Consider the following 24,657-nt stretch of genomic DNA (forward strand, 5'->3'; position numbering starts at 1 on the left):
GTACTCCGGTTTCCTCCCACACTCCAAAGACATGCTGGTAGGTTAATTGGATCCTGTCTAAATTGTCCCTAGTATGTATGAATGTGAGTTAGGGACCTTAGATTGTAAGCCCCTTGAGGGTAGGGACTGATGTGAATGTACAATGTATATGTAAAAGCGCTGCGTAAATTGACAGCGCTATATAAGTACCTGAAATAAATAAAATAATAAATATAAAATCAGCGGAGCAGACACAGACCTGTCATCCACATGCCCAGTGGGGATCAGCGGAGAGATCCCCTGCTGAGTGGGTAGATCCGCTGGCGGACTCAGTCAGTGTGAAAGGGGCCTACAACTTCGGAAATGATGTAATGTGTTGCATTGTATTGTCTTGTAATTCTTTAATTTCCCAGCATGCATGGTCTTGGTCTTCTGATTTTTATTGGATGAATACTGTACTGATTAAATGAAAATCGTTCATTCTGGTATTTTTCATTCGATTTTCTGATCATGTACTAGGCATAAGGGTACTAGGCATTTTGGGCGTTTTTATACCCCATACACTGCTTTTTATTTCGTGATCACGCTTTGTTTTATGTATTGTGGTTTTTTAACAATAAAACTACCTGAGTCACACTATGTGGAAGCATCCCTCTTTTATCCACATGCCCTGGTGAATCACTCTCCTTTGGGAACTGTTTGGATCCTGCTCCGGTGGACCGAGAGGGACGTCCAGGTCGGGCAGAGGCTCTACCCTTGCCTCCATCACTTCACATCTTCGCCCTTGGTGGCACAAAGCCTCATTGATTCTATGCTTATGGCAGTAGAATCCAACTTATTCGGTAAGCGTATTCCATCTATTCGTTTATCTTGTTGATACCTGAGCTGACCGTTGAGAAGCTGAAGGAACTGCCACATGGATCAGACATATTCTCTGTGGACTGTTTTTGTTGTTTCAACAACACGTCACCATTGGGACATTATGTTCATGTGCACAGAGACTATTTATATATGAGTTCATTAGCGCTACAATTTTCGTTTTTAACTAGGCATAAGGCCCCTTTCACACAGGCGATCTGATCAGGTCCACCTGTCAGTTTTTCAGGCGGACCTGGTCAGTTGCTCCATGCATCCCTATGGACAGGTGGATGTAAATGGACTATATACAAATATGTTAAAAACATAACAAAAATCAAAGTCAAAGAAATAAAAAAAAAAACACAGAAACTCAAATACTTTGCCAATAGGATCATTGATTCCTAACCTGTGAGTATGTAGAAACATGGAGGACCCCAGAGATATATTAACAATGTGATGTTGGTGGAAGATATATACGTGTTGTAAGGGAATGAGAAGGTAGCCCCCACCTTTCATTGAGAGATGGCAGGAAGGTCATTAGCGTGCTGAGCTGATATCCCCTGAGTAGGCACAAATTAGCAAATGTGTGCAACATCAGACCCACTTGTTTGTATATTACACAAAAACTAAAATATTTTCATCAGTTGTGAAATTTAATTCACTTTCAAAAAGTCAAAACTTCCATATGTCAGATCAGGGATCGGACCCTTCTGTAAGATGATTATTCCTGAATAACCTTTAATATTAGTATCAGACAAAGCTTTTCTTATATGATGGTTGTGTTTGGTCCCCTTTTCCAGCTCTCCAATCTGTGGGGGGTCTCTCAGATCAACTGTTAAATGATTCAACATATGGATTTTATGAGTATCTGGAGAGTCTGATGTGAGCTGGAAGACCTCTCAACTTTTGAACAAAGGAAGATTTTAGAAAAGTCAAATTAAATACATTTTATAATAGCAGGTGTTAATGCCTTTTTCTTAAGATCGAGTTCCCTCAACTCAGCAGATGCCAAAATTGTATGCGCACAGCTCAGCGTACAGTGCAAACAAGGAGGTGAAAATACTTTCAAGTAGAAGAGACATAGTGGGGTTGATTTACTAAAGGCAAAAAGACTGTGCACTTTGGAAAGTGCAGTTGCACACGGCAAGAGCAGTTTCTCCAGAGTTTAGTAAATGAGCAGAAGCTCTGCTGACTTTCTTCAATCAATCATGTGCAATCAAAAATGCTGTTTTTTTTATTTTCCTTGCATGTGATTGGGTATTCTTTGCAAAGCGAAGCTTTACCTCATGTACTAAGCTTTGGAGCAACTGCACTTGCAGAGTGCAATTGAACTTTCCAAGGTGCACAGTCTATTGGCCTTTAGTAAATCAACCCCAGTGTGTATTTTCTGTAGTTAAAAAAGACGGCCTGCAGGCGCATGCGCGGAGGCTCCATGAGCGGTCGCACGTTCTAAGAGCTCCGCTCCGCTCCAGCCTATCTTAGCCGCCGCAGCCAGCATTAGAGGAGGAAAAAGCCGACCGGACCACCTCGACTGTCCCTGAGGACCTGAAGAACCCCCCCCCGCATGACAGGGGCTCTGTCAGACGGGATTTATCCCGACTTCTTGAATCCGGCCCTCAGATCGCGGTCCCTGCAAAAATGGCGGCCTCCAGCGCGGCGCGAGGCCTAGCACAGCATCCGGAGGAATCCCTGGAAGATTTTCCTCCTCTGCCCTCCCGCAACACAGGGAAACAGCTCCAAACAGTGAGTACCCATCAGGATGGGCTATTTTCTTCCTCCACCTCAGAAACCATAAATAGTGGGCTCATTGACGGCTCCCCCCTCACACCGATGGATGAAAGTAACTACATCCAGGCCCCCCCGGGCAATCAGAGCAGCGCCTCTGCCCCCAATCCTACAGACTTTTCCTCTTTAATGGAAACCTTCTCAAATATGCTCTCAAAGGGACTGGCTCATACTGCCTCACAAATCACATCTACCATAGAGGCAGACCTGCAGCATCTGGGGGCGAGAATTGAAGCGATCGAAGCTAAGACTGATCAAACGATCGCTATGGCCAACCAGAACACTGACAGGAGCCATGATCTACATCAACAGCTAGATATGGCGTATGCAAAACTCGACGATCTCGAGAATCGATCACGCAGGTACAATTTTAGACTGAGAGGCCTCCCGGAATCGTTCAAAGACACAGACAAAATCGTCCGCGCTTTCATCAAAAATTTGATCCGGATTATAAGCTGGAACTAGATCGAGCACACAGAGCTCTCCAACCCCCCCCGCCAAGATGGCTTACCCAGAGACATAGTTGTGAAACCTCACTTCTACAGAGTTAAAGAGGAAGTCATGCATAAAGCCCGGGAAACTGAAAACCTCTCCATCTAAGGACACTCCGTTCAAATTTTCGCTGATCTCTCCCCCTTCACCATACAAAGACGAAGATCATTAAAACCCCTCCTGCTTATCCTGTCTCAAAAATCGATCACTTATAGGTGGTCGTTTCCTTTCCGCCTAAATTTTGCTTACTTGAACAAATCGTATAGCTTTACGAACTTTGGAGATGGGGAACGTCTGATGCTACAACTGGGCCTTATATCCCACTCCCCAACTTCTGCTTCTGCTCTGGACCCCAAGACTCCAAACTCTGCGAAAAGACCTCCTCCAACGAGCCCCATCCAACCACTATGGCACAAGCAACAGGCTAAGAGATCAAAAGATGGTCGCCCACCTCAAGGAGAAGTCTGCAATCAACTATGTTCTTCCCTTACTTTGACGTTGGGACACTGATTTTTCATGTCCCCCTTACCCTTCTAGCAGGGTTTGGGCCTTAACTAACCCTGGATGAGGTGACACTATCGTTTTGCCTCACATCTTCATTAAACTTTTTAAATATATTTTTTTTCTGTTTTTCCCCTCCCTTCATTTTTTTTCTTTGAATGGTCATGTTTTTCCATCCTTTCTCCTCGAAAAATTTTAGTAGTGGATCCTCTTTTTGGCGGCATGGCTGGAGCGGCTGCACTTCGCCTCCACTTGTCTCGGAGTGGTATTTTTTCCCCCACTCGGAGACTTGTCTACAACCCCCGTTAGGGGTTTTGGTTTTTGGGAAAAAAACTCGTGTAGGAGGCATGATATCCTCTACTCCTACAGGGGAACTTAGGCTACTATTAAGCTTCATGAAGAACGCCTATAGTGTCATCCTTTATATTGTTCTTGATATGTCCTGTTTTTCTTTCTCAGGTTCGGCCATCCTTCCTCCTCTTCTTCCTCTCTCCCACCTATCCCTAGGGTCACTCAGAAGCCCAGCTGAAGGTCTACAGGCTAGGTACCAAAATTATCCAGCTCCGGGGGTTTGGACACTTATCCAAATCTTATTGGTTCAGGTAAGCTCATTTAGTTTGATGCGTTTATCCCTCCCTCTGATCCATGCACTCGGACACACTTATCCCTCCTCCGCCCATCTGCATAGCTTCGCATAATGTTCAAGGGATGAACTCCCCGGTAAAGAGACGTAAATTGTTTAATCACTACAAATCGCAAAAAATAGCAGTCCTATTACTACAAGAAACACATTTCCCATCCTCCTATAGTCCCTCCTTCTTACATGAGAACTATCCCCAGTTCTTTCTCTCCAAAGCTGACAACAAAACTAAGGGGGTTACAATCTGCTTTGCAAAACACCTTAAGTTCTCCCCCTCTGATGTCATTAAGGACCAAGCAGGCAGGTTTATCTTAGTAAAAGGTTCTTTAGAGGGTGACCAATACTTCTTCATATCTTATTACGCTCCAAACAAAGGTCAGGCCTCCTTTTTCTCCGCTATGATGTCCACGCTAGGCCCGCAACTGGAAGGGAAAATAATTATGGGTGGAGACACAAATCTCCCCTTTGACCTCTCACTGGACAAATCGGGGCCAGGCTCCTCTAGATCTAGGAAACCTCCAAAACAGAGTACTAAAATAGCCGCTACCCTTTGTTCCCTTGGCCTCGTGGACATCTGGAGAGAAATGAATCCCAGATCCAAAGATTATACACACTATTCGGCCCCACATCATCTCCACACTAGAATTGATCATATTTTTATTCAAGCCCGCAACATCCCGTCGGCTACTAAAGCGGTCATTAGGGACTCCTCCATCGCAGATCACTCCATAGTCCTATTATACTTGCAACATTCACATGGTAATGGTAAACAATTCATATGGCGCCTTAATGAAGGGCTTTTAAGCGATCAAATCAATTGCAAAATCCTAGCACAGGAAATACAAGAATACTTTTGACTAAACAACACCGGGGAGGTTTCCCCAGAAATTGTATGGGCAGCCCATAAAGCGGTACTCAGAGGAAAGATCATCCAAATCACCTCCCGCCTTAAAAAAGAACGTACAGCAGACATTAGCAACCTCCAATCAAAATTCCAGTCCCTGAGCAAGGTCCATAAAAGGAACCCTACCAGGGAATCCCTGGATGCCCTGCAAGCGACACGGATCTCCCTAAACCTACCACTTGCCACCGAAGCTGAGAAGCATCTTCGATGGTCAGGGGCATCGTTTATACTATCAGGCAGATAAAATAGGGGCTAAGCTAGCAGCCAAACTGTCTCCAAGACCTCGATCCTTCTCCTTTCCCAAAATCCGTACTCTAACAGGGGCACTCTCTCAAAATCCGAACCACATCATGGATGCATTCCATGACTTCTATACTTTGCTATATAAGAAGGAACACTCAGCATCCCAACCCCCCCATATCAGACTTCCTAAATAACCTCCCTCTTCCAAAATTATCCTCTGAACATTCGGAGCTCCTAGATGAACCAATTTCGGAATCGGAAATGTTCTCGGGGTGATCAAACAGCTCAAACAAAACTCGGCCCCGGGACCAGACGGTTTTTCAGTTGGGTACTATAAGAAATTCGGACCATTACTAACTCCATATTTGGTCAAGTTCTTCAATTCTCTCCGGTCTGGTTCTCCCTTGGATAAAGCCCTAAACCTTGCATTCATATCGGTCATACCGAAACCTGGAAAAGACAACTCTTTGGTCTCCAATTACCGTCCCATCTCTTTAATCAATAATGATCTAAAAATTCTTACAAAAGTCCTATCCAACCGGCTAGCGTCTTGCATAGCTCTCTATATTCATAAAGACCAGGTGGGCTTTATCCCGGGAGACAATGACCGGATCAGATCAGAAGGGCAGTTGACATCATCTCCCTCCTTAACTCCCAATGGGATGGAGGACCCCAACAAAAAGGATACTTGTTATCAATTGACCTACAAAAAGCTTTTGATACTATTACCTGGCCATACCTATTCAGTGTCCTGGAGCGATGGGGTTTTGTTCCAAATTTTTTGGGCACTTTACGAGCCCTGTATTCTGGACCTAGTGCACAGGTCAGAATGCAGGGATACTACTCCAAACCTCTGTCTATAGAGAAGGGTACCAGGCAGGGCTGCCCATTGTCCCCCCTCCTTTTCGCCATAGCGATGGAGTCTCTGGCAATTGCTATTAGAAATCACCCTGATATTAAGGGGGTAGTCTGTGGTAAACAAGAGCACAAATGCGCTCTCTTTGCTGACGATTTGCTGCTTTTTGTCACTTCCCCTCTGATATCTACCCCTAATATTTTCGCTCTCCTCGACAAATTTGGTGAAATTTCAGGCCTTCGAGTTAATGTTTCTTAATCACTAGCCTTAAATATAACGGTCCCCCCCCCGATATTCTAACTAGTGTACAAAACCATTTCCCGTTTTCCTGGAAATCGTCATCTCTTCCGTACTTAGGGATTAATCTCTCCACTAGTATAGCTTCCCTCTACTCATCTAATTACCCGGCCATCTTCCATAAATTAGCCTCAGACCTATCTATTTGGAATAAACACAACCTTTCATGGCTAGGCCGTATCCATGCAGTCAAAATGACCCTCTTACCCCGCTTACTGTACCTATTTAGGTCCTTACCCATCCCCATCCAAAAGTCTCAAATACAGATGCTTCAATCCAAAATTACACAATTCATTTGGGGATCTAAAGGTAGTCGTTGTTCGAACAGCATTCTAATCAGGCTTAAGTCACATGGGGGATTAGCCGTGCCCAACATATGGTGGTACTACCAGGCCGCTCAACTTGCTCAGATCTCCATTGTGTACTCAAAAGGCCCCAAACCAGACTGGGTATCAATGGAACGCCAAGCAATTCCTCTACACACTATTGACTATCTGATCTGGTCACCTACTAAGCGGAGGCCGCCCATTTTAGCCCCCACGCTCTCCCACTCATTAGTTTTGTGTGACCGATTACATAAAAATCCCTCCCTGATCTCTGACCTTAAGCCCCTAACACATATATTTCATAACCCTGACTTTCCGCCGGGAATGAACATCCTAGCTTTCAGTTGGTGGTTGAATAAAGGCTTATTCAGAATAGGCAACATCTTCACATCCACAGGTCCTTTATCTCTTGCCTTCTGCACTAGTAAACTTGAGATGCCTCCCGCTGAACATTTTCGATTCATGCAAATACAACATTTTCTTAAGTCCATCTGGCCAAATAAACCAGACCCTCCTAAGATCACTAGTTATGAATCATGGTGTGTAGGTGCCACGGATCAGAGAGGGGGGATGTCCATCATCTATGCCTCTCTAGCTTCAGTGACATCCAAACCCTCCTATGCCATCTCCTGGGAAAAGGACCTTGATATTTCCTGGGAAAGGGATAAATGGTTCTCCTGCTTTCAACGCTCCTTCAAAGGAATTTTAAATATATCTCTGATTGAAACTAGTCTTAAGTTACTAACCCGGTGGTACAGGGTCCCCTCTCTTCTTGCGAAGATATATTCGGATGCTTCCCCGCTGTGTTTCTGAATGTGTAACCATATAGGCACAATGTACCAACCTGGGACCCGGGGTCCGGGGGGAGGGGGCGGCTCCATACCCACAGTATGCTCCCTTTTGGGGTGGTTGTGGATGCCTCTCCTAACCCTGGCTCCCCTCCAAGCCCTAAGGCTGGTGGTCCACTTTCTCTCAAATGTACCGCACTGTCTCAACAATCTGATCTCTCGGCCTTATTAGGTTGATTGAATCTATAGGATTATTACTCTAACTCCATCTTTGCATTGGGACCCGATGTCTCTGGTTGTATTTTTAGACATGGATAATTGTATCACACGATATACTATCTGATGTGTTGATTGTTGTGAATTAATGTTTGCGAAGCCTTTTATTAGTATGACATGTACCTGTTGTTCCCTTTTACCTTTCTCACTGATACGTTTGTTATACTTGTACTGACCAAATTTGTATCAATAATAATAATAATAATAATAATAAAAATGATTGAAAGAAAAAAGACGGCCTGCTCACATTTTTTTTTTAAATTAAAGTTCTACTTTAAAGAGCTTAAACTGTTACTAAAACCAGGACCCTGGATTCATTATATCTGGTCTCCCACAGTACAAAGAACATGGAAATGCAATTATGTTAGTAAATATAAACTGCTAAATACCTTTTCTCATCAGCAGTATATAGCAGTCTTGTGACTTCTATCAGTGCCTGGTTAAAGCGTGTAGGAGGAGTTTTCATACTGCACTGGCTGTTCTATCAGAATGCAGGACCCCAGGCCCTCTGTCTGGACAGTGCTGCTTGGACTTGCTGATGCTGATCACATGCACTCTCCCAAGAAAAAAAAAATTCTCTAGCAATACACACCAAACTGAGCATGTGCAGACTGACACTAACTCTGTCTTATCTGGATATGTTTTGGGGGCAATACAAGAAGGGGAGGATCTGTGCATACAGGATCAAACAGCCTTTTTACACAATGCAGAGGATTAACCCCTTAGGTTTCACGGTGAGTATAACAAGCATGCTTTACTGCATGCCATATACAGACTGATTTTACTGTTGTAGGTTTAATAACACTAACTGCTGAAGTTTAAATTACAATGCTGAATGAGTGACTGACCACCTGAACACTACCTGTCCTTTTCATTTAAGGCTGCATGGAGATTCAATTAGACAGAGATAGTTCAAAAGGGCTACCACTGTGCATTTTTTTTTTTTTAGAAAACCCAGAATGACCTGCAAAACTAATGTCACTGGTGCAGCCTGAATTACAAATTTATTTTGTAAATTACAAAACATTTTCAGGCTTGAAAAAAACAATTTAAAATTTACCCCAAACCATAATGGTTTCTATGTATGTATCAAAGCACATCATAGGTTTATCATTTTTCTATTTTAGTGCCCCAGATGTGCTAATTTTGGTCCCTGGCAGGGTACCTCATGTGCTCATTATATCCCTAGCAGGGTGCTAAATGTGCCAAGCAGAATTCTCTATGTGTCCAGAGCACTCACCTTCGTTATATGCCGGTACTTTGAAGAGCTAGCTGCCATAACCCCGGTATCCTCTTCTTTAGCGGGCGGTCCGCTTCAATATAAAAGTGGTCTCTGCAGCGGATTCGCCGTGAGAGAGGGACCCCCTCCCGCCGCACTCCGGTGCCCTCTGCCGCTTACCAGAGCCATCGGCAGCAGCGGAGGCGATCGGATCCGTTCCCTAGCCTGACAGGGAGATGAGTGAGGGGAAGATGGCCCCCACCCGTCTCCATATCATTGCAGGGTGGAAGCAATGTCAAAACGTCACTTAGCTCTTAACCACTTGCCGACCATCTGCCGCAGTTGTACTGTGGCAGAATGGCATGGCTGGGTGAAATGACGTTATGTAACATCGCTTCTTCCTGTTGCGACTAGGGGGCATGCGCGCGGCCCCCGCTCGCTGATGCGAGTGCCTGGTGGTCACGATCACCGCCGGGCTCCCGCGATCGCACGGGGCACATGGAGAACCGGGATCTGTGTGTGTAAACACACAGTTTCCGGTTCTCTGAGGGGAGAACAGACAGATCGTCTGTTCATACTGAGTATGAACAGCGATCTGTCATCTCCCCTGCACAGCCCCCTCCCCCTTCAGTTAGAACACACACTAGGGAACACATTAACCCCTTGATTGCCCCCTAGTGTTAACCCCTTCACTGCCAGTGACATTTTTACAGTAATCAATGCATTTTCTATAGCATTGATCGCTGTATTAATGCCAATGGTCCCAAAAATGTGTCAAAATTGTCCGACGTGTCATAATGTCGCAGTCCCGATAAAAATCGCAGATGGTCGCCATTACCAACAAAAAAAAAATTACTAATAAAAATGCCATAAAACTATCCCCTATTTTGTAGACGCTATAACTTTTGCGCAAACCAATCAATATATGCTTATTGCGAATTTTTTACCAAAAATATGTAGAAGAATACATATCGACCTAAACTGAGGAAAAAAATAGTTTTTTTAATATATTTTTGGGGGATATTTATTACAGCAAAAAGTAAAAAAAATGAATTTTTTTCAAAATTGTCATTTTTTTTTTTTGCTTATAGCGCAAAAAATAAAAGCTGCAGAGGTGATCACATATCACCAAAAGAAAGCTCTATTTGTGGGAAAAAAAGGACATCAATTTTGTTTGGGTGCAACGTCGCACGACCGCGCAATTGTCAGTTAAAGTTATGCAGTGCCGAATCGCAAAAAGTGCTCTGATCAGGAAGGCGGTAAAATCTTCCGGGGCTGAAGCGGTTAAAGGGCCTTTTTTTTTTTTTTTTTTTTTTTTAATGACAAAAAATAAAAACCACAGAGGTGATCAAATACCAGAAAAAGAAAGCTCTATTTGTGGGGAATCAAGGACATAAATTTTGTTTGTGTACAACATCGCAGGACCACGCAATTGTCAGTTAAATCGACGCAGTGCTGTATTGCAAAAATGGCCTGGTCATTAAGGGGGTAAATCCTTCCGGGGCTGGAGTGGTTAAACCCACAATGGCTTTATTACCACTAATATTCCTTTACATTGACTTTTCAATTTACAAATGCAGCAATTTAACATCTGGATGAAAGGTTTAACACTGGGAAACACTTTTTGATAAATAAATTGTGCATTTTATATACAGCTATATAGATCAGACCAAAATGAAGGACAAACGAGGAGGAGAGAGGGATAGGGGGACATTGATCCAAATGAGGGACAGTCCCTCAATATTAGGGACAGTTGGGAGCTATGCCTCAGTGACTATCTCCTAAACCAGGCATGTCCAAAGTCCAGCATGCGGGCCAGTTGCGACCTGCATTCCGGTTTCGAACGGCCCACCTGGCAATTTGGATATGTATATCTTTTGTGGCCCCCAATGAATCCCCAAGCGCCGGGGGCCACAAAAGATATACATGCTGGCTGCCTTGGAGGGGACAGGGATGAGTGCCATACATACCGTGAGAATTTCCTGTTTACACGACTGCCTCTGTAATAGGAAGTCCGTCTCCTGCGCTGCCATTTGACAACTGTTCTGTCCATCATAGGAAGCAGGACTTTCTATTAAAGAGGCCACTGAGAACAGATTCTCCTGGATGTAATGTGTTGGCGCTTGTCTCGCCCCTTCCCTGTCTCCTCCAAGGCTTCAGATGGGCATCCATCAGGCTGCACTGATGGCAATGGTGAGTCTTCATTCATGGCGATGGAGGGTGCTGCATTCATGGCAATGGTGGGGCTGCATTCATGGCAATGGGGGTGCTGCAATTACGGCAATGGGGGTGCTGCAATTATGCCAATGGGGGTGCTGCAATTATGGCAACGGCAGTACTGCATTCATGGCAATGGTGGGGCTGCATTCATATCAATAGGGGTGCTGCATTCATGTCAATGGAGTGCTGCATTCATGGCAATTGGGGTGCTGCATTCATGGCAATGGGGGTGCTGCATTTATGGCAATGGTGAGTCTGCATTCATGGCAATGGGGGTGCTGCATTCATGGCAATGGGGATGCTGCATTCCTGGCAATGGTGAGTCTGCATTTATGGCAAAGGGGGTGCTGCATTCCTGGCCATGGTGAGTCTGCATTCATGGCAATTGGGGTGCTGCATTCCTGGCAATGGTGAGTCTGCATTTATGGCAAAGGGGGTGCTGCATTCCTGGCCATGGTGAGTCTGCATTCATGGCAATAGGGGTGCTGCATTCCTGGCAATGGTGAGTCTGCATTTATGGCAAAGGGGGTGCTGCATTCCTGGCCATGGTGAGTCTGCATTCATGGCAATAGGGGTGCTGCATTCCTGGCAATGGTAAGTCTGCATTTATGGCAAAGGGGGTGCTGCATTCCTGGCAATGGTGAGTCTGCATTCATGGCAATGGGGGTGCTGCATTCATGGCAACAATGAGGCTGCAGATGGGCACTGACCCTTATTTTGCTTCACAGTTCTTTATTTAAAATTTAAGTTTTTTCCTGAAACTTCCGTCTTAAAGTAAAGTTATACAGTATATCCAGATAACACGCCCAAGCTCATCTCTTCACCACACACAGCTGCAAAGGCAAGAGAATTCTTATTGAACGAACTAACATACTTAGACCAAACTTTAATGGTTCAAAGAATGTCAGGCAAAATGGTCGGCCCTCACGTATGTTCACTTCATCAAATCTGGCCCTCTTTGAAAAAAGTTTGGACACCCCTGCCCTAAACGGTCCAGGTTTAGGAGATATTCATTGTACCTACAGGTAAGACTTATTACAGGATTACCTGTAGGTGTAAGCTCTTTTAGCCATCTCTCCTATTTGCAGATATTGGCAACTATGGAACAAGTTGCAGATTTCCTTCAGGGCAGAGACAGCTAGTATTTATTGGGACATCATTACATAGCAGCCTTTCTAGTCCTCTTTGGGCAGGATTTCTGTGCAACAATCCATATCCATCATCAAACGTGCCAACTCATTTACATTCTCTGTTTTCAGTCCCCCTCTCCCTGTATTCCAGTCTTGGAAGTATACCTAGTATAGTAAGAGTTCTACTCTATGGCAGCTGGTATCAGGACACTTGCCCACAACAAATAGGGCTTCCCTGCGCAGTCAGCTGGAGGGATTCAGAGGTCAGCTTCCAACGTAACAAAGGATTCCTGATCACGTGCCTAGACGTAGCCTTCCTCACTAATAACAACTTTAAACACGCCTTCCGTTTTCTATTCGATGCATCTAACAGTAGCTCCTCCTTCATTGTAATATGATTGGAGCCATTGTTAGCTCTACCTGGAAGTTGTAGTTTGATTGGTTAGTATCGCGGGAAGGGGCGGGGGTGCGGATGTGTGTGTGTATGCTGTCTTCCTCTTCCCTCATGCTCTGTGCAGCGCTCGGGCCGCTGCGGGAGTTTCGTTTCCTGCTATTCGCCATGATGAACAAATGAACTCGCGGGGAATGAAATTTAAATTCCAGAAAGGGGAGAAAGTGCTGTGTTTTGAACCAGACCCTACCAAGGCTAAAGTCTTGTACGATGCCAAGGTGCGCTATGGGAGAGGGGCGGGGGAAGTCAGCTGTGTATACCTCAGGGCTGCCATTGTAGTCACCCTGCTGCTGACAGGGGCTCATGTGTTGTCATACATGTCTGTACTACGTCCTTGTGTGTTTGATGCAGCATGCTGTGTTATGTGATGCTGTGTTATGTGATGACTGCAGTCTCTGTTAGTCCTGGATGTCTCATTAGGATCACTGACTGCAGTAAAGTACAAGTCTTCCTTGCAGTGGGGATGTCCCTGCATTGCTATGGAGACCTGGGAGAGCACTATTCCTCCCCTGATCCTCCACTCCTGCCGAATCTGCCTTGCTGATAGCTTGGTCTCCCCTATGATCAAGTGATTGCATGTCTCCTGGCGTCAGTTCACACTGCACTATGCAAACCGCTGGGTGTGCCAATTAAAAGTTAATGACGCTCCCAAATCAGTTTGCATATCGCAACGCAAACTGCAAATTCGCACAGGATTTGGATTAGGTGAAAACCCATGCGATCCGATTCTGCTGTGGACTAAAAAAAGGGTCCTGTGCCAGTCAGGTCCGATGCAATGCAAATTCAGCCATACTGTATGGTTGAAATTGCATTGCACAGAGATCGCATGTGATTTGCGGTGCGAAGGACATCACTGCAGTGTGAACCGGCAGTAAAGTGGAACTTCCACATTAAGGACTCCTGACCACCTTACATGCCACATTTGACATGTCTTTTTTTTTTTTTTTTTTTTTTTGGGAGGGGTACATAGTTTGGACAGGTACCCAGCTCCCACTTCTACTCAGGCCACCTAGGCAACTTGAGCAGAAGTTCTCATCTCCCCTTTTCTCTGTGCAATCTTCTGGGACACATCACAGGTCTCAGAAGATAGCCCGGCCATTCAGGATGCGCAGCACGACTCGTGCAGTGTGTACCCAGCTGTGAAGCCGCAAGCTGTCACAGCCAGGTGCCCACACTAGTGATTCCGGTGTTCTATCGATCTGTGCCCACGTAGGACGGAGCGGTGCTCCAGCTGATTTCCCGATCAGCTGAAGTGACGTGACCATGGTGCATGCGCACATCACAGGAGGCATTTTTTGACGGGAGAGGGAATGTCACGGACACAATTGAAAGCTATTCATAGAGCGGAGGGGGACACCATAGTAGTTACATTATGCCTTGCTGTTGCAGGGCGGCTTGTGCCTGTGTTGAAGGGCAGGTTTTGTCTGTGTTGCAACCTGCCCTTAGACACAGGCAACAGGTGCTGATCAAGACACTAAAACCGCTGTGCAACACTGACAAAAGGCGACCTTGAGCAGACTGAAACCCCACAACAGCGAGGCACAATATGAGAACTACAGGGTCCCCCCTCTCTGTGAATAGCTTTTAATAGTGTCCGTGACATTTTCTCCCATCAAAAAATGCTTCCTCTGATGTGCACATGCGCCATGCTCATGTCACTCCAGCTGACTGCCAAATCAGCTAGAGTGCGGCTCCGTCCTGCGCATGCGCGGGCACTTTTCAATGGAGGGCACAAATCGATAGAACACTGGCACGGGGGAGAGTACCGAAGGTTCGGGCAGCTGGATCGTGGGACAGGTGAGTGTGTTTACTAAAAGTCAGCAGCTACAAAAAGTGACTTTTAATAAACGCAGAAACGGCTGGAGCTCCACTTTAAGGTGGGCGTGAACTCTCATCTCCAATTCTTACCTATAAAGTATCAAGTATCCTGTTCTCTTTGTATTGCTTCTTTTTTGTGAAATCCCTGGTGTTCCTGCTTGTCCCTCTGCTTTCCTAGTAAAAACTGCCCAAACTATACACATCCATCCCAGCGTGGTCAGTTTTCTATCTGTGCTCGAGAACAGCCTGCCTGTCCTCCAGTGATCAGACTTGTACTGACAAGCCCCTCCAGCACAGCCATTCACTACGAAGATCAGTGTACTGCAGGGATATGCAATTAGTGGACCTCCAGCTGTTGCAGAACTACAAATCCCATGAGGCATTGCAGGACTCTGACAGCCACAAGCATGACACCCAGAGGCAGAGGCATGATGGGACTTGTAGTTTTGCAACAGCTGGAGGTCCGCTAAATGCATATCCCTGGTGTACTGCATATGATCGCTTATAAAAAATAAAATATAGGTAATTATAATGTGATGTATACATACACAAATGTTGTTTATCTTTTAATTTCTATTTTAAAATGAATGGGTTGTTTTATGATGTGAGGGTTCACATATTCTTTAAGGTGCCGCATGAGGGACAATTTTTAGCTGTTTAACTTTGTCCATCAAGGAGATTGCAATTACCTGAAAATACCAGTAAAATGACATCTATCTATTTATAGGCTTTCATGAAAACCAATGTATGAGTTTTAACCATATATATATTTTTTTTTTTTTTCTGTCTGTATAATTTTGTTCAGGTTGTTGATGTTGTCATTGGCAAAGATGACAAAGGCAGAAAAGATCCTGAGTATCTGATCCACTTTAATGGTTGGAATCGAAGGTAAGTTTTATCTTATGCTCAAGATGCACTGCATTTAGTATTTTGGGACACGCACTGTAATGTTATCCTTTGCAAAAATGTGTTAAGACAGCAAAAGTGCCCATCCCAAATCTGTTTTTTGTTACCGTTTTTGTGAAGACAACATTACAGAAACTAATTGTTGATCTGGTCCTGAGTTCATATAGCTAGACAGCAATTCTAAAGACATTATTAAACCATCCCACCTGCACCACATCTTTTTTTTTTTTACCTGCATTAGATGTGCAATGATCATGTAATTTCATGGTGTCAGTTGTCACCCTCTATCCACAGCCTGTAGTAGAATAAATCTTCACATTCCTTTGTCAGAAATTTTAGTTTGTGTTCAAACATGAGCTATACCACATGGCACTACACAAGTTAATGCGTGACCTCTGACGTCTAAGAACCGACACTTCCTGTGAAGAACCTACATATCCCATAGTCTCTGGGTCTGTCAATTTAGCAAAGCATTCAGAGAGATCACCATGGTGGAAGAATTTCTCCTATCCTCTTCCAGGACAGCCTCTGAGATATAGGGCTCCTCCCTCTGGGACAGGAAACTCGTACACCCAAATAGTTTGAAGGCGGTCCTCCAGGCCTTCCCCTTCAGTTTTTTGTGATTCCTGATGGACAGGAAGGGTGAACGTAGGAACCTTAGGGGAGCTCCATGTCCCAAGGCTATCCTGGAGGAGCCCCTGGCCTACCTTCTCCTAGCCTGCGCACCCCTCTGTCCAGTCAGGGAGCAAGAGGGCTGCGCATCCTACCGCCTAAGCTCAGGGAGAGCAGGGACCCTGATCCTTGTCTCGGTCCCCACCGATGGCTGCATGCACCTGGGCTGCTCGGGTAGAGCAAGCTAGCAGCTGGACGCCTACCTGGCCAGGATCGTGGAATCTTGCCACGGCGCCCGCCCAAGAGCATTGCAGGTGGGTGGTGCTCTTCATCCTGAAGTCTCAGAGCAGCCGGGAATGCTGGCACCTAATTTCCGGGTTCAGGGTGGAAGTACATGGGGCGGGGCTACTGCACTCCAAACGCAGGAATTGAGGTAAACTTCCAGCGGAGCGACATCATCAGTATACGCCCAGAGACAAAGTTCCGGTCTCTTTGGCATGGCGGACGAGTGATACAGGCATCCGGAGCCAGTGCAGACCCAGCAGAGGCTGTAGGCAGCATGGAGGAGCGATGAAGGGCACTGCGACAGGACAGGCAGTAGACTCTGTTTCCTTGGGCACTGGCACATCTTAGGTAAGTGTGGGGGGGTTTGCCCATGGCTTACTCTGGGGGGGATCCTTACTTTCCCTAGTTCCTGGGTGGGGAGCCACATGTGACGGTGGGGGGCACTTTTTTCTGAGATCCCAAAGTGGTGTGGGTTTAGGCAGTCACTTATGGGCAATTGTCTCTCTGTTTTTGGCTTTTAGGTTAAAGCTCAGGACAAAGCCCAGTTGCAGCCTCACAGAAAAAGATGTGCCGTATGTGCGGCAAAGATGAGAACCAATTGGGGGGGCAGTTTGCCCTGAATGTGTCGGGATTCTGGTCAAGGACGATTTGTGACTTCTTGTCATAAGATCCTTTTGTCCGTTAAGCATGAAATTGCATCCACATTCCAGTCCTTTTAAGGGGATGATGGATAGGATGCAGGGTCCCTCTATGTTCCCATCCAGGGCAGCTAGCATGCTTTCCCTATCGGAGCCTAGTCAAGAGGATAGCGAAGACAGAGAAAGGGAACCCAGGTCGTTCGCCTTCTCTCAAGCGGACTTGTGGGTCTGATTTAGAGGGAGAGGAAGATTCCTCTAGAGGGTCCAGATACAGATTGACACTGAACGATATAGGGCACTTGCTGAAAGCTATCTACGACACTTTGGAGATTAGAGAGGAGTCGGTACAGCTTTCAAAGTACGATGTCAAGTATTAGGGGGCCAGTGCACAAAAGACCAGGGTATTCCCCGTGCACAAGTCTCCCTAAAAGAAGACCATTCTTTTCAGGCAGTCTTAAGCGCAGGTTTTCTTTTCGAAAAGGACACGGCCCATCCTTGGAACAAGATTCCAAAGTTGGATGCACCACTGGCCAAAGTCTCCAAAAAGACAGATTTGGCCTTTGACGACCTCGGGTCCCTTAAGGACCCCATGGATAAAAGGGGTGACGTGCTGCTAAGGAGGGCTTGGGATGCTTCTTCCATTGGGCTTAAGCCAGCCCTTGCAGCCACTCGCATTGCCAGAAACTTGGAATGCTGGTTAACGCAGTTGCAATCCCACATTTCTGCAGGCACGTCCAGGCGACAACTGCTTAAATATTTTCCTTTACTGTTTAAGGCAGTTGGCTTTCTAGCGGATGCCTCAGCAGAATCAGTGAAGCAGCGGCTCGGTCAGCAGCACTGGTGCGCGAGAAGGGCTGTGTGGTTGAAGGCTTAGACGGGTGATGCAGCGTCTAAGCTTAAGCTTTGTGGTTTACCTTTTTCAGGTGATCACCTCTTTGGATCTGGGCTTCAGGAGGCACTGGAGCATACCCAGGACAAGAAAAAAGCGTTCCCAGAAAAGAAGAAAAAGGCAGGGTAAACGTCTTTTCGAGGTTTCAGGCAGCAGGCCCAACAGGAGAGAGAGAGAGAGAGAGAGAGAGGGGCGCCCTAAAAGACACTGGACAGGGCATAAGGGGTGAGGAAGAGGAGGAATCTTATTCAATCCTCCTCAGACCAACACAAAGCCCCAGTGACTCCTGCGTCCTGGTGGGAGGAAGATTGAGGGACTTCCTTTCACAATGGACCAACGCAACTTCAAGCCCATTTATTTTAGAAATAATAACAAAACGGCTACAAGTTGGAGTTCAGTTCAATTCCCCCTCCCACTTTTTCTAGTTATTCCAAGACCAGGAAAAAGCAGGGGCTCTGAGTTTGCTGTTAGGGGAGCTGGTAGATCAACAAGTCATCAGCCAAGTGCCACATGCAGAACGCTGCCAGGGGATGTATTCCCACTTATTTGTGGTCAAAAAGCCATCAGGCAAGTTCAGGCTAATTCTCAATATCCATCCTCTGAACAAGTTTATCAGATACAAGAGCTTCAGGATGGAGTCTATCTTCACGGTAACGAATCTCCTGTTTCCAGATTGCTATATGACAACGATCGATCTAAGGGACGCATACTTACATGTGCCGATACATCGGGATTTCCAGAAATTTCTCAGACTAGCAGTCAGGGTGAATTCAGAAGTTTTCCAATTCAGGGCACTGCCATGCGACGGTTCTCCAGAAGTTTTTGAGTGAGAAGATCGATCTCATCCTGATGGCTCCATTTTGGCCGGAGAGGACCTGGTTCGCCGTCCTAAAGAGGCTGGCCATATATCCCCTGATTCCTTTAACGGTGAGGGAGGATCTGGTTGCACAGGGACCTATTCGGCACCCTCAGGTAGAGACCCTCAGACTTACAGCGTGGTATCTGAGGAACAGCTGTTAAGGGCTCAGGGGTTCTCAGAGAGGGTAATCAAGACCCTTTTTAGAATGCCGTAAGTCAGTAACCAGGGTAATTTACACCAGGATCTGGAAAAGATTCAATTCCTGGAGGGCAGGAAGAACCAGTGAGGGTCTGGGACTGTCCCACCAGGGATCTATCCTTGGTCTTCAGGGCGCTTACAGGGAGTCCCTTTTGAACCCCTGGAGAAATCTGAAATTAAGTGGGTGGTTCTAAAGGCAGCTTTTTTTTTTTTTCTATTGCAATCACGTCAGCCAGAAGAGTGAGTTGCAGGCGCTCTCGTTCAGAGAGCCATTTTTGGTAATTTTGGAGGATAGGGTTGTGCTCAAAACAGATCCTAGTTTCCTCACCAAAGTATTCTCTAAGTTTTACAGAACGCAAGACATTATCCTGCCAACATTTTATTCCTCCTCAGAGGTTGATGAGGAAGAAAGGTTTAGTTTAGTAGATGTCAGGTGACGCCTTTTAGCTTATCTAGAGGTCAGCAGAGACTTCAGGAAGTCAGAATCTTTATTAGTGAACTTTGCAGGAGCACGCAAGGGATGTAAAGCGTCAAAGGCCACTATTGCCAGGTGGATAAAAATGACAATTACAGAAGCATACAGGTTGGCAGGGGAGCAAGCGCCCCCTAGTTAAGGCACATTCAACCAGGGCAGTGTCAGCTTCGTGGGCAGAGAAGGCCGGTACCACTACGGAGGAGATCTGCAGAGCAACAACATAGTCCAGCTACTCCACGTTCGCAAAGCATTACCGCTTGGACCTGTTTTCTGATAAAGAACAGGTGTTTGGGTGAAAGGTCCTCTAGGCAGTGGTCCTGCCCTAGCAGAGTACGTTTTTTGCTTCTCTGAGGCTGTCCTGGAAGAAGATAGGAGAAAACCGGAGTTAGACTTACCGGTAACTCTTTTTCTAAGAGTCTTCCAGGACAGTCTGGTTTCCCACCCAGTGTTTTTTGTAGCTGGTGAAAAGTGTATATACTGGTGTATGTCTTTCAGGGCCTTCTGGCCCTGTTATCTGTTTCTTGTGGAAATTGAAGGGGGAGGCCTGGCGGACCGCCTTTAAACAATTTGGGTTGTACATGTTTCCTGTCTGGGAGGGAGGAGCCCTATGTCTCAGAGGCTATCCTGGAAGACTCCTAGAAAAAGTTACCAGTAAGTCTAACTCCGGTTTTAAACACATTAGCACTCCCACATTTCTGATGCAAGGCATGGATTAAATGCTGCATGACCTGGAACAAGAAGTTTCCTATTCTTCAGTGAATAAGGATATGCTAGGTGAAAAAAACAAATGGACATAGGGGTATTAGTCAACCACAACACGTGAGCCCATCCTTACAAGGTAAATTCTCATTTTTAAGAGACCCTGTTGCTAGAGAACTAATTTCTTCAGCAATCTTCCCATATGAATTTATGTGCAATTATTGTATTTTGTGAATGTTATTTGCATGTGAAAGCCTCCCATGTATAGACGTCCAAAAAGCCCTATGGCTCCTGCTGGGCACCACTATCTTGGATGTGATGTCAGCAGCCCCTGCAGACTTGAAGCCCTCATTCAAATGAGATCCTGTTGTATTCCCCTTTTGCTCCTCCTGTCCGCATGGTTATGTAGAGAGGTGAGGGGAGGAATGAAGAAAGCTAGGCCAACACACAGTAGTAAGGTACTCGCAAAAGAGGATGGGGCTGTGCTGGGGAATTGACTCTTCTTAAAGAATTCAAATATGCCATAAAGTTCAAAGGCACATTTTAAGCAAATAAAAAAAACTATTGTTTATGGAAAGGAAAATGCTACAAGTAAGAATTTTAAAATGCCTTTATTGGGTATCCTGCTAAGTGATGATGATCAATAAATCAGAGTAGAGAGCCACTAAGGGGTTAATAGTAGAAACATTAACAAAATACAAAGCATTTCAACGTTAAAGAGGAACTGCAGTCTACTCACATAATTTGTAATACAAACATCTTTGCCATTCTAAAGCTCCCCTCCAATCACTTTACATATCATTTTATATACAGTATACTGTGATTCTGTACTTTCCAAATATTCTGCAGAAATCTCTCTCTACCAAGTCTGGCTGCAGCCATTTTAACTGTGGGCAGCTGAAGCTGCTGCCTGTTCAGTTGTTGGATTCATACATACATACATACATACATACATACATACATACATACAGTTGTGCTCATAAGTTTACATACCCTGGCAGAATTTATGATTTCTTGGCCATTTTTCAGAGAAGATGAATAACACAAACTTTTTTTTCTTTCACTCAGTGTTTAGTTGAAGCCATTTATTATCAATCAACTGTGTTTACTCTATTTAAATCATAAGGGCACCAGAAACTACCCAAATGACCCTGGTTATTTTGGCCTGATAACATGCACACAAGTTGACACAAAGGGGTTTGAAGGTAACCATCCTCACCTGTTATCTGTTTGCTTGTAATTTAGTGTTTTGTGTATAAAAGGTCAACAGGTTTCTGGACTCCTGACAGACCCTTGCATCTTTCATCCAGTGCTGCACTGACGTTTCTGGATTCTGAGTCATGGGGAAAGCAAAAGAATTGTCAAAGGATCTGCTGGAAAAAGTAGATAGATGAACTGTATAAAACAGGAAAGGGATATAAAAAGATATCCAAGGAATTTAGAATGTCATTCAGCAGTGTTCAAACTCTAATCAAGAAGTGGAAAATGAGGGGTTCTGTTGAAACCAAACCACTGTCAGGTAGACCAACTAAAATTTCAGCCAGGAAAATTGTTCGGGATACAAAGGAAAAACCCACAAATATCTTCAGGTGAAATACAGGACTCTCTGAAAACATGTGGTGTGGCTGTTTCAAGATGCACAATAAGGAGGCACTTGAAGAAAGATGGGCTGCATGGTCATGTCGCCAGAAGAAAGCCATTACTACGCAAATGTCACAAAGTATCCCGCTTATAATATGCCAAACAGCACAGAGACCAGCCTCAGACCTTCTGGCACAAAGTCATTTGGACTGATGAGACCAAAATTGAGCTTTTTGGCCACAACCATAAACGCTACACTTGGAGAGGGGTAAACAAAGCCTATGATGAAAGGTACACCATTCCTACGGTGAAACACAGAGGTGAATTGCAGATGTTTTGGGGATGTGTGAGCTACAAAGGTACAGGAAATTAGGTCAAAATTGAAGGCAAGATGTTATCAAAAATACCAGAGGAACATTTGCATTCATCAGCCAGGAAGCTGCGCATGGGACATACTTGGACATTCCAATATGACAATGATCCAAAACACAAGGCCAAGTCCACCTGTCATTGGTTACAATACAATAAAGTGAAGGTTTTGGAGTGGCCATCTTGGTCTCCTGACCTCAATATCGTTGAGCCACTCTGGGGATATCTTAAACGTGCAGTTCATGCAAGACGGCCCAAGAATTTACAGGAACTGGAGGCTTTTTTGCCAAGAGGAATGGGCAGCTTTACCATCTGAGAAGATAAAGACCCTTATCCACAAATACCACAAAAGACTTCAAGATGTCATTAATGTTAAAGGGGGCAATACACGGTATTAAGAACTGGGGTATGTAAACTTTTGATCAGGATCATTTGGGTAGTTTCTGTTGCCATTATGATTTTAAAAAGAGTAAACACAGTTCATTGATTAAATGGCTTGAGTCAAACACTAACCATGAGTGAAATGTTTTTGTGTTATCCATGTTCTCTGAAAAATGGTCAAGAAATCATAAATTCTGCCAGGGTATGTAAACTTATGAGCACAACTGTATGTACATACACACACACACACACACACACACCTTTTGCTTACCTGCTCATTTCTCTTCTGTGGATGAATACACATGGATCGCTGCAGTCTCCTGTTATCTCCTCCCTCCACCTCTGCAGCTTTCATTGGACCTCCTATGACTCATTTCACCCCCCCCCCCCCCCCCCCCTTGCTGGCAAACTCTAACGATAGTTGGAGAGCTGTGCATGATGTCATTAGCCTAGGCTAATTACCAGACAAGAAAGAGGAAGTGGGCTGTATAGGTTATTTACTGGAGGAAAAAAAAGTGTTTTACTATCCAAAGTTAAAACAACAAGGGCAGATAATTTAATAGATGGAGAGTTGCAAAAAATGACTGAAGAGCCGCTTTAAGTATTTCTAAGGCATAAAATGATGAATGAACCAGTTACATGTTAAAAGTCATTAGTTTGAGCTTGCATAACATTTTTTCTTGGTTCGAAGTATTTTGTTTAGCTTCCCTTTTCACTTTTTATTTTCCAGCTGGGATAGGTGGGCAGCAGAAGACCATGTTCTTCGTGACACTGATGAAAATCGGCGATTACAAAGAAAGCTGGCAAGGAAAGCCGTAGCTCGCATGTAAGGATTCGCTCTAGGTAGACGCTAGCCGCTTGCTACATTTCCATACTCATGTCTGTAACCTTTTTTTTTTTTTTTGTATTTAAAATTTTCTTAAGCTTTCTGTTCACTTTGGATTGCCCGTGCATGTGCCTGCATTAAAGTGAATTTCTAATTTCTGAATTTTTTTTTTTTTTCCCCCCCAATTACCAGATTTGAAGTTAAAATAGTTTTTAAGATGTATTACTTGATCTGGAAAGTATCCTCTCTCTGCATGTATAGCGTGGCAGTTACATCAGGATATCTCCCCACAGGGACCCCAGTTCTGGTCCCTATCACTGTGGTTGTAATTCTTAACATTCCTTTCATACCTTAACTTTCTGCTGATCAGAACTGTTTCTTATATTATGCTTGGTTTCTCCATGCATGCCATGGTAGTAAGAAGAGTGGATATTCTGCTGAAAGCTTTACTGTATGTGACTTTGACCTTGTCTAATAAGTCTCTATGATTATAGTGTGAATCTGCAAGCAGCTTGTGACTTCAGGTACCTGTTCTTCTTCAACAAGGCCTAAAATGTATCTCGTGGTTGATTTTAAGCCATGTCCCTATCATTCAGCTGTGAAATGCCTTTACTGCCCTCTTAGCCTCTGGCATTTGATAATTAAATGATGGTCGGGATTAGCACTGGGAATATTGGAAGTTCATCTTTATTTAAAGCGACATCATTGTGCATGTTCTGGGACAAAGAAATCCATGGAGACTTGGATATTGATCTGAAGACTTGCACAAGTAGTGCCTGCTCTTCAGCACTTTTGTTTTAATTTTTATGGCTGTTAAATTTTAGTTCCAAGTTTAAGTTTAGTAGTCGCTGTTAAGCAGGGACTGGCCAAAATGCGATCCATCCATGGCAGACTGATTCTACCCAAGTTGATCCATCAATCTACTTTGGTACAACCATCATGTCGGATTTCTAGCATGAGATTATTGCTATAGCTAGCAATAATCATTGTGTTCTCCTGGCAGGGACGGCTTCCCACACACTTCTCTGCCAGGGGACAGTCTTGCAAGCTAGACCCTGCAGTATTATGTTTACAGGTAGCCTCTTTAGGTCAGAACTAGAAACTCTATTGGACAGATTAGCAAACTGAAAGGTGTGGTTTTTTTTTTTTTTTTTGC

At 44.7% G+C, this 24,657-nt stretch overlaps 1 protein-coding gene across 2 annotated transcripts in view; it reads left to right on the plus strand.

Annotated features, from left to right (window-relative positions):
* Positions 1 to 12,936: 12,936 nt before the first annotated feature.
* Positions 12,937 to 24,657, plus strand: part of MSL3 (MSL complex subunit 3) — a 47,228-nt gene continuing 35,507 nt past the window's right edge. For both annotated transcript variants that reach the window (XM_073614848.1, XM_073614849.1), the window contains exons 1-3: positions 12,937 to 13,183; positions 15,589 to 15,671; positions 23,406 to 23,501. In XM_073614848.1, the coding sequence (XP_073470949.1) occupies positions 13,085 to 13,183; positions 15,589 to 15,671; positions 23,406 to 23,501 (278 nt within the window). In that variant the 5' untranslated portion in view covers positions 12,937 to 13,084. The remainder of the gene's footprint in view (positions 13,184 to 15,588; positions 15,672 to 23,405; positions 23,502 to 24,657) is intronic.

Source organism: Aquarana catesbeiana, linkage group LG02 (assembly GCF_042186555.1).
Source record: "Aquarana catesbeiana isolate 2022-GZ linkage group LG02, ASM4218655v1, whole genome shotgun sequence".
Classification (NCBI taxonomy): Eukaryota; Metazoa; Chordata; class Amphibia; order Anura; family Ranidae; genus Aquarana; species Aquarana catesbeiana.